The following is a 10,710-nucleotide window of genomic DNA, read 5'->3' on the forward strand; positions in this document are numbered from 1 at the left end:
GCATTAGTACTTGAACAGCACTTACTCTCTCTCTAACAAAAGATATTAGCCAGTTCAAAACACAGGGACTAAAAGTAAGAAGCAGAACAAGAATGAGCAAGGGTCCGGCTAAAGTGGATATCAGAGTTGTGAGCTATGGGGACTTAGTGAACCAGGACTCAAATAGACCCTGGCCAGCCTCTCGCTCTCTCTTTCTCTGGTCTAGACTTTCTCTAAGCTTTGACATTGAATTTCTTACTATTCCGGAGTGGTCTGCATAAAAGCAGCATTCTTCTCTTAAAGCTGCACACAGTCTTCTTTCTTTTAGGAACAGCAGATCTAGCCCCCGTCTATGTCAGCTACTTTATAAGGCTCTGGGGGGTTGGAAACAGCAGGAGCATTAGAATTACTAACAACATAGTTCTTTTTACACAAGCGAAGCTTAAGAGGATTATCAGTCCGAGTTACTTGCCAGTCCGAGTCCGACGGGGGTGCCTTCTTTAGATGTGAAGCATGTATCTAGGAAGAGATGCCATCTATTTTCACAGCTGTGGGAGTAGTCAGGAGGACGATGAAAGGTCCTTTCTACCGTGGCTCGAGGTTTCCTGTCCGGTGCTTTCTCACGTAGATGGGGTCTCTCACCTGGAACTGGTGAGGCACTGAGAGGTCCTCTGGCCGATAGGCTTCTTTGATGGAGGCCCACACCTCTTTCTGCACAGCTTCCAAGGCTCAGAACCTGGGCAACAAAGGCAGGGCCGTTGTCAGAGCCGATTACCTTAGGGATCTTAAATCTGGGAAATATCTCTTCAAGGATCTTTTTAGACACCGTCTGGGCTGTCTCAGTTTTTGTGGGGAACGCCTCTGTCTATCCTGAAAATGTGTCTAGGAAAACTAGAAGGTACTTATATCTATACTTAGCGGGCTTAATTTCAGTGAAGTCAACTTCTCAATAAGCTCTTAGGCGATCTCCTTGAAGTCTTTTTCTAGATATTGCTTGATTTTTGCTCACTTTTACTAATTGACAGGGTACACAATTTTTTACAACTTCGTCAGCCAATTTTCCTAATCTAATAACATGATAAGGGGAGTCTCGAACCAAGGTTTTTAGATTTTTTGCTCTCAGATGTGTCAATTGATGTAATTGCCTTAAGTATTCCTTTGCCTCTCTCTGGGGCAGGACAACTTTCTCTTCTTCAGACTTGTATATCTCTTGGGGCGAGAAATTTTTGAACTTTAATTTGTTTATACAAACGAGATCTTCAGTTGTATACTGGAAGCTCTTAATGTGGGTGGCTTCTGGGCACACTTGGAGGGGCAAAATGTTCATTCCCTGAGCCGCTTGCTTTGCGGCTTGGTCTGCCCTCCGGTTTCTTCGAGCTATTGGAGAGTCATCTTTCTGATGTCCAGGGCAATGTATTATTGCTACTTCCTTAGGCTTATGGATGGCTTCTAGCAAATCTAAAATCTCTTGTTTGTTTTTAACATCTTTTCTGGCAGAAGTTAACAGCCTTCTCTGTCTATAAATAGCCCCATGTATATGAGCAGTGGCAAAGGCGTATCTGCTGTCAGTGTAGACGTTAAGTCTCTTACTTTCTGCCATCTTTAGGGCCTGAGTCAGGGCGATGAGTTCTGCTTGCTGTGCAGAGGTGCCCATTGGGAGTCCACTGGCCCATATAATCCGGTCATCATCTACTACTGCAGCTCCAGCCATTCTCTTACTATCTATGATGTAACTGCTCCCGTCCGTATACCAAGTCAGGAGTCCCGGTCCTCCTAAGGGCTGATCTTGCAAGTCCTGGCGGGTGCCTGTCTCCTCAGCCAGGATTTCCTGGCAGGTATGAAGCACTTCTTTCCCCGAATTGGGGAGCAGAGTGGCCAGGTTTAGAATGGCAGGGGGGGCAAACTCTACACGATTACGATTCAGGAGTAAGGTTTGGTAGTGAGTCATTCTGGCATTCGACATCTATCTCTTGGGTGGCTGCCGAATTACACTCTCCAACGCATGCGGAGCAACCACAGTAAGTTTCTGTCCCAGTGTCAGTTTGTCAGAATCTTTAACTAGGAGGGCCACGGCCGCCACTACTCTCAAACAGGCAGGCCATCCGCTACTTACTGGGTCTAATTTTTTTGACAAATAGGCGACAGGTCTCTTCCAAGGTCCCCATTGCTGGGTCAACACTCCCCGAGCCACTCTACTCCGTTCATCTACAAAAAGGACGAACGGCTTAGTCACGTCTGGCAAGGCCAGAGCGGGTGCCGACAGGAGGGCCTTCTTGATCTCATCAAAGGCCTGTTGCACTTGTTGTTGGCAGATCTGTGCCTTTTTGGCAGATGCTCTATACTCCAGCTTAGCAAGTTCAGTCAAAAGGGCTTTAGTGGCCTCTTGGCAGACTTCTTGTGTAGGGGCGGCTATCAGCAAGTCATCAACATATTGTAACAAGGTTACCTGTGGGTTGGAGGCTCGGTAAAAGGCCAAGTCAAGCGAGTCGAGGTCAATTGTCTAGTAGTTCCTGTGGAGGGGTCCTTTTACTCAAAAGCAAACAGCGGTTGGCTACTCTGGTGCAGGCGCAAACAAAAGAAGGCATCTTTTAAATCTAAGACTGTATACCAAGTGTTTTCTGGGGCCAGAGAACTTAGCAGGTTATAAGGATTCGGCACAGTGGGATGAATGTCCTGTGTTCTCTTATTAACTACTCTTAAATCTTGTACTGGTCGATAATCTCTTGTTCCCGCTTTCTTTACAGGCAGCAAGGGAGTGTTCCATGGGGATTTACATTTTACTAATATCCCCTGCTCTATGAGCCTCTGGATATGGGGCCCAATTCCATCTCTGGCTTCTTTACTCATTGGATATTGTCTCACAGTTACTGGTGAGGCTGAGGCTTTCAATTTTATGACCACCGGGGGCTGATTTACAGCAAGCCCCATACCTGCCGTCTCCGCCCAGGCCCCTGAAAACTGGTTGAGCCACCTTTGATTAACTCGGGAGGGTTCTGGTTCTTTAAAAAGGCGGTACTCGTCTTCTAATCTTATGGACAGAATACTTAGGCCCAAAGGTTTCTTCTCTCTATCAGTCACTTGGGTATCTTCAGCCTGAAAGGATATTTGGGCCCCGACTTTGGTCAAGATGTCTCTTCCTAACAAGGGTGTAGGGCATTCCGGTATAACAAGGAATGAGTGGTTTACTTGTCCCACTCCTAAGTCCACTGTTCTTTGGGTAGTCCATGCATATTGTCTCTGAGCCGTGGCCCCGAACACTCAAGACTTTTTGCTAGAAAGGGGGCCTCTAGCTTGGGTCAGTACTGAATGTTGAGCACCGGTATCTACCAGAAACTCAACGGGTTGCCCCTCCACCTTCAGAGTTACCCTAGGCTCGGGGAGGGGCTCCGAGCCCCATCTTCCCTAATCTTCATCTTCTAGCAGAGACAACACCTTCTTCGGAGGTCCCCGCGGTGGTTTCTTAGGGCATTCTTTCACCCAATGCCCCTTCTCCTTGCAGTACGCACACTGATCTTTATCCAAAGGAGGTCGGTTGCCCAGGGACCCTGCCTTACTAGTTCTACCACTAGAGGGCGGGTGTCCCTTACTTTCTACTGACAAGTTATGTGCCCTTGCTCTGACTTCCGTCCAATGATCTAACGTCAGGCTAAGGGGGGTCGTCACTGCCTGTCCCATTGTCAGTATAACAATAATTAGACACGTAAAAGACACAAAAAACAAAGACACACACAAATTAGACACACAGCGGCCGCGTTTAGTTCTCCTCAGAGTCTCAAACAGAAACCGAAAGGAATCAGAGGGTTGATACTCTCGGCGCCTAAAAATCAATTCTATCTCATCAGGTTCACTTTGCCGGAAAAACAGACGGGAGGCTACCAGGCGTCCCTGGCCCCCCAAACTCCCCAAGGCGTCCCCCAAGGTTGCAGCCTGCGGTGCTCCTAGTACGTCTACCGACCGCAGTCTTGACCCCCTTACGGGATCGAGACAGCTGCCAGACAACGGGTACCCTTTCAGAATTCTGACCGGTCTCACTGAAAAACAGAAAACAGAACACAGACAACCCAAGGCGCCACTAATCTTACCTCTTCTTCCAAGAGCGACTTCGGGAGTGAAGCGGGGTGAGTGCAAATCCCGGACGAGCCCCCAAATGTTGGATTTCCCCAGAGGAGGACGCCGCCCCAAATCACTCACGAAAGGCGTCTCTTGATGCAACAAGCAAGAGGAATTTATTCAGGAACCAGCTAGCTGGGGTCCAAGTTAGCCCGACGCAGCGGGTCTCAACAAGGACCCCGAGCACTCAAAACCAACGGTTTATATAGCATTTTCAAAACACTTAACTCTTAGTAATTTTCCACAGCTGCACATTATCTTTGCAAGACAAGACCACTCCTCAATTGTTAGGGAGGTTCTGCACGATAAGCTTGGTATGTAGGATTAACTGACCAAGGTTAGCTGACCGAAGGCCACAGCTGCCCCCATCCCGGTGTTCATGATTAACTTGTTTTCCAAGGCCTTACCCAGTTCCAGTTTTTTTTTTTCTCTTTTAAGTCACAACTTCAGAAAACTGCTTCTAAGCCCTTAAGATAGCTATTCTTATGCTAACTTATTCTCATTCTTACAGTTTCACTGGAGATGGCTGGTAATTACAGGTATGCTTTGGTTAGGTAACTATATTCCTATTATGTTAATGTGTGTGCACAATTTAATTAGTAGTTTAAAACCTATCCATGCTGAAGTTACTCTACAAGAAGATATGTCAAAGAAATAATCAATCTTCCCAGGTTTTCTTCTGCCTGCTACTTCTATAGCTTTTCTTCTTCCTACCTAATCACAACCTTTAAATAGAACTCGTGCCACATGTCGAATTTACCAAGTATCATAATTCTTCCAAGTGGTAAAGACACCTCAAGACAAATGCTGGGCATAGAAGCCACAGGGCATAAATATGCAAAGGAGTAAAAAGCTAACCTTTTCAAACAATAAGGCTTCTCTCTCACTTACCAATTTAACATTTCCCTGCATGGCCCCAGAAGATGACTGGTTAGCCAGAGACGGGTAAGATTCCTCAAGGGAGGAACAACCTAAGACAGGCACAGTCGCAGGGGGCCATCTGGTGAGAAAATGGGGAGCAGCAGAGGTGAGGCTTAGAACCTCCCCCCTCATGTTCTGAGAGAAATCTTCTGCATACATGGATGTTTATTGCCCTCGTCTAGCTCGGATTAACACATAGTCTACAGGCACACACCTGATCATCTACATTTGCTCTCTTACAACACTAAACTCTGTTTTCTACCTTTATCTTGTATCTACATACCACTTCAGCATTTTATTAAAAATAATAATAATAGAGAAATGTGGTATCTACATATAAATCAAGTTTAAAAATCAAATGAATATTCATATTTGAACTGACTGTGTATAGTTCATAATGCATGAACAAAACCGAAAGCTTCTGTGATGCCTGCACTTGCACTGTTCACCATGTAACTTATTCACTATGTAAGAATATGTACTCCATGTAAGAATTTGTTTGTTATGCATCAGAAGATTGGAGACTGATGAAAATTAGGCTTGGGGTGGATTAATGATTGTGCATTGAGTATTGACCCCCCTATACAGAAATTTATTGTGATTAACAACTATTTGATCAATAAATATGAGAGATGCCCTCACAAAAAATATATATATATATACATATATATATATATATATATGTATATATATATATAAACACACTTCCAATTGTAAAATAAATAAGTAACCGGGATGTAATGTATAGCATAAGGAATATAGTCAAAATATTGTAACAACTTGGTATGGTGATACCTGGTACCTAGAATTATCATGTATATAAATGTTGAATCACTGTGTTTTACACCTGAAACTAATGTAACGCAATACTGTTGTCAACTACCCTTCAATAAAAAAAAAAAAAAAAAAAGGAAAAAAAAATACAATCAATTTTAACCAATGACGATGTAGAGAGGACCTAACACTGAGAGCAAACTGGAAAAATTTCAACCCATTTTTATCTCAAATTAACACCATTATCATACCAATTCATGGAAAAGGAAGGACTAATACAAATTCTTATGAACACATTATCTAGCTGTATCCCCTCAGTCATGGTCCTAAAGGAGAACAGGAAGCGCTGTAAGCAAATCCTGAACTCTTTTTAGTACTCTTATTTTTAAAGTTTTATGGAAAAAGCTGTGCTATTTTATATGTATTATAGAACTGAGACAATGAGAATATGCTGATAGGATTTTCAACAAGGGATTGGGAAGACCCATATGTAGAAAAACAAGCAGGTACTCTGAATGGATGGACTGGAATGGGCGTTATCAGTGAAAATTTATAACTCCTAAAATACATATATGAAGGTGTTTATACATCTGTGTATGCACATATTTATGTGTGTACATATATGTTATGCATATATGTGAATTTATTTATATGGTGTTATATATATTATATATAGACTTGTTTACACTACTTAAGCCCACTACAATGGCTAAGCAAAAAGATATCCAGGTAGCAATGAGCTCACCTATAGCCCAGATGTGGGGCTGTGTTCCCAAATTAAATGATCCAATACTCCCTAAGAACTGCCTGATCCAGGACTGAAGTAGAATAGGTACATCTTATTACGTTAAAGTTTGGAACAAAATTGAAGTATTGATTTTAAACTGATTCAAGCCATGCAAAATGAAGGGAAACATTTTGTTGAGGAGTAGGATGCATTCATGGTCTTAAGATAGTCTACTTAGTTGCTGAAAAGGAAAAGGAGTAAATATGATGAGTAATTGGACAACTTAACCTGGTGATCAGATGTGTCACCCTGAGGATGATATGATACCATCTGTGTGGTACTCTAGCTGCGAACAGATGACTTGAATTGAATCATGAGAAAACTTCAGGGAAATCCAAACTGAGGAAGTTCTGTTGAAAAAAGGGGGTGTAGGGAAACTATGTTCTACAAAATGTCCATCTTAGGACACATATAGGCTGTAGAAATGTTCCAAATAAGGAGGCTAAAGAATCACAACACTTGAATGCAATACCTGACCCAATGTGGATACAAATGCTATGAAGGATATTTGTCAGTGACATAAATGACATACAGATTGAAAATTAGAGGAAATTATTGTATTGGTGTTAAGTTTACTGAAATTGATAAAATTACTGTGGTTTTTCATGTAAATATTCTTAGGACATGCACACTGAAGTGTTAAAGAATATAGCAGTAAAGGCTCATTATGTATGTATTCTAACCTCAAGTGTGTCTTGAAAACTATTATGAAGAGAGATCAACAACAAATAATGTAAATGTGAAAAAATTTTAACAGTATGCACATCCAATTATTCATGAGTTTTCATACTATTCTTATTGTGCAAGTTTCCTGTAAACTTTAAATTATTTCCAAATAAATGTTAGAATTCAAGCAACCTCTCACTCTGTCATCACTGCCTACCACCTCAGTTTTCTGCTCCATCTAACAGCAACTGTCCTCCAAAGAGGTATATCTAGTCTATTTTAATTTTCTTGCATTCCATCCAACTATTGTTTTTTGTCATGGAAAGAGTTTTTATTGTTATAGTAGGAACATGAATATTTCCTCTTCTCCCTCAGTTAGAAGTTTTACTGTGGTAACAACCCTGAACATGAGATCTACCCTCTTCGATTTTCATGTGTACAACACAGTAGCAACTATAGGCACTATGTCGTACAGCAAATTCCAGAATCTGCTCCTCTTGCATAACTGTTACTTTACACCATTTTGCAGCAACTCCCCATTTCACAATTCTTCCTATGTCGTCTCACCTCCACCCACTTTACCATCAAAAATTATTTTATCAGGGGAACTGGTCACCTTCTTATTATCAAGTGGCATAGTCATTTATCAATCTTCATATTTGGCAAACTTGATTATACTTTAACAGCTTCTCCTCAAAAACTCATTTTACTCCTGGCCTCTTTACTTCCACACTCCTGGTGTTATTCATACCCCACTGCTCCCTCCTCTTCAGGGCACTTCTCTAAACCAGCTTGCAAATGACAAAGGACCCCTGCCTCCCTTCTGCCCTCATATCTACATGCTCTCCCAAGAAGATCATGTCCAATCACACAACTTAAATGACATCCAAATCTTAATGTCTTAATGATGACCAGATTGAAAGAGGGAGAGATTTACATATATATATACCAGTGGCTCAAGTAAAATTCTTATTGGATACCCGTGACTCTTTACTTTCCCTCACATCTAGATCAGTACATCAGCAAATACTGTCTTTTTATATTAAAAGTGTATCTTTAATCCACCAACAGCTCACAAAAGCCAGAATACTAGACAAAACCCCCATCATCTCTCTCTGAGTTAATCTCTCTTTTACAATCTTGCCCCCACTCTACAACTATTTTTTGAGATGCTACTTGTTTCCACCAGCCATTAAATTATATTTTTTCATGGATAGATTATATTCACTCCAATGAGAAAAATGATCAAATGTTCTGGATTTATCCTCTGTGTCATATCCTCTAAGCAGAAAACTGATGTTCTCTTTCTTAATACAATTTCTATAAACTCAGTTTATCTATCAATGTGTTAAGAAGACCAATGGCCAACCAGACACTCACTCTCAGCAAGAGCATCAAAATTTTGTTCTTACATATCCAACTTACTACATTAGTTTATTCAACTCTGTGCTACCTTCAATCACTGTTCTAAATCTCTGCAGTCAAATACAGTAGCCACTAGCCATATATAGACATTGAGCACTTAAAATGTGGCTGATCTGAGATGTGCAGCAACTGTAACATTTACTCAGTATTTTAAGGAGAGTAAAAAAAAATGATAAAAAATATTTGATCAATAACTTTATTATGTATACATGTTGAAATTATAATATTCTGAATATACCGACATAAAGAAAATATATAATTAAAATTAATTTCGTTTCTACTTTTTAAAATGATACTACTGGAAAATCTTAAATTACAAGTGAGGCTGGCATTGAATTTCTATAGGCTAGAGTTGTTATAATGTTTCATGTCTTCCTCAATTAGAGCATAAAAAAGGATTTTCTTAGGATTCAATTAGTTTGGTGTCTAAATAGCTTTCATTGTCATTTATTATTCCCAATAATTATCCATGAAGAGTATGTTCTCTGAATCAAGCATAAGAAGCTGTCTTTTATCTTTGTGAAGTGAATACTATCACCTCTCATTAAGCAGATTCTCCAATAAAACCCCAGGGTTGTAGATCATTATTTTAAAATGTGGAGAGACATTAACCTGAGTTTGAGAGACAGACAGTTGGAAGGTAAGTGATACCAGTGCTAAAAAGGAGGAAGTTATTTAAAAATGGAATCTTTACCATTGGTAATTGAGAAAAATGGAATAGATAGATATGCAGGTGGACACTTGATAGACAAAAGAGAGAGACAGATATCATAGAGAGGTAGACAAAGTGAGAGTTTTGAAACATCTGGGCAATTGTTTCTATATGCCAGTCAAAACACTGTACCTGGAATTCCACCAGGTAATGTAGTGATGCTTTAAGTGAGTCATGCCCTCATGTTCATTCTGCTGAAGCTTTGTTTGCTCTATAGAGAATCTCAGAAATTACTGACTATCTTAATAAAATAACAAAAATAAAGTAGAAAACTAGTACTTTATTTTTGCTCCTAGAGTGAAACATACAAAGTCAAATATATTATATAGAGTGAAATAAATATCTTCAACATCAGTCACAAATAGAAAGGAACCTGACTAATGAAACACCCAGTATTTACCTCTGACATTCTTCATCATTTCATTTGGAAGCTGTACCTCAAATGACATAAATGATTATCTAATTCAACAAAAAGATACTGCTAGGAGCATCTAAGTGCATTTATAGGCCCTCATCATTAGGAACCAATAATCACTGTGAATATACACATGGTTTCTGAATTATAAGATATACCATCCTATTTTTAGATTAGGAAATATTTCTGTGCACTCTGGGTAACTTAATGGAAGGTAACAAAGCTTTAAAAAGGGGAAGTTAGTACATTTCTCTAGAATTTCAAAAGTGGGTGTTCTTATTTCCAATGGGCAGATTTTTGCAGTAAAATCCCTCTTTACTTCCTTTATCGATAGCAGTGTACAGAAATAAAAACCTAAATAAAGAGGTCCCTGGAGGCCCTGAACCAAAATTCTCTAATGAATCTAATATGATATTTATCTGGGCAAAATAATCCCAGTGCAAGGACCCACAGGGTGAATGTTCCTGGAGAGGAAAAGATGCAATAATGACATCAAATTCAATCCAGGCATAGAAAAATATTCTAACTACAAATCACAGAGTATTCTTTATTATTTTTTCACATTGTTTAAGAAGTGCAATGAGTTAGAAGGCCGCCTTATCTAAACTGCACCCATAATATATATTTAATATAGAAAAATTGAAAATTAGATACAAAAAGATGGAAAAAATCTCAGAACATCTAATATCCAGAATAAGTGTTGTTATTTTGATTTTTTCCCTCCAAATGTTGTCCCTATTTATGTACACATACACATTTTAAAGTATACATCTCCTACACTTTATTTATATATACCATTTATACATACCATTTTAACTTCCATTGTTACCTATAAATGTGTGGTAAACATTTTCCTTCCTATTTCCACAAAGAGATATAAGATGGTAATTTCTTGTTTCATTATGGTGTTTGCTTAGATTT

General features: G+C 39.8%; 1 protein-coding gene across 1 annotated transcript; it reads right to left on the reverse strand.

Moving 5' to 3' along the window:
• Positions 1–433: 433 nt before the first annotated feature.
• LOC130679289 (uncharacterized) lies at positions 434–2,461 on the reverse strand. The gene is made up of 3 exons (XM_057487904.1): positions 2,426–2,461; positions 1,142–2,184; positions 434–715 (listed from the first exon to the last, which is right to left on the reverse strand). Exons 2-3 carry the CDS (start codon positions 1,940–1,942, stop codon positions 434–436), a joined length of 1,083 nt encoding a protein of 360 aa, XP_057343887.1. The 5' UTR covers positions 1,943–2,184; positions 2,426–2,461.
• Positions 2,462–10,710: the final 8,249 nt, after the last annotated feature.

Source organism: Manis pentadactyla, chromosome 10 (assembly GCF_030020395.1).
Source record: "Manis pentadactyla isolate mManPen7 chromosome 10, mManPen7.hap1, whole genome shotgun sequence".
NCBI classification, from domain to species: domain Eukaryota; kingdom Metazoa; phylum Chordata; class Mammalia; order Pholidota; family Manidae; genus Manis; species Manis pentadactyla.

Bases quoted from the DNA above. Each gene is read 5' to 3' on its own strand.
- LOC130679289 (XM_057487904.1), bottom strand. From the start codon at position 1,942: ATGTCGAATGCCAGAATGACTCACTACCAAACCTTACTCCTGAATCGT. The intron at 716-1,141 runs GCAAAGGAATAC...TTTGTTGCCCAG, and splicing joins TTGTCCTGCCCCAGAGAGAG to GTTCTGAGCCTTGGAAGCTG.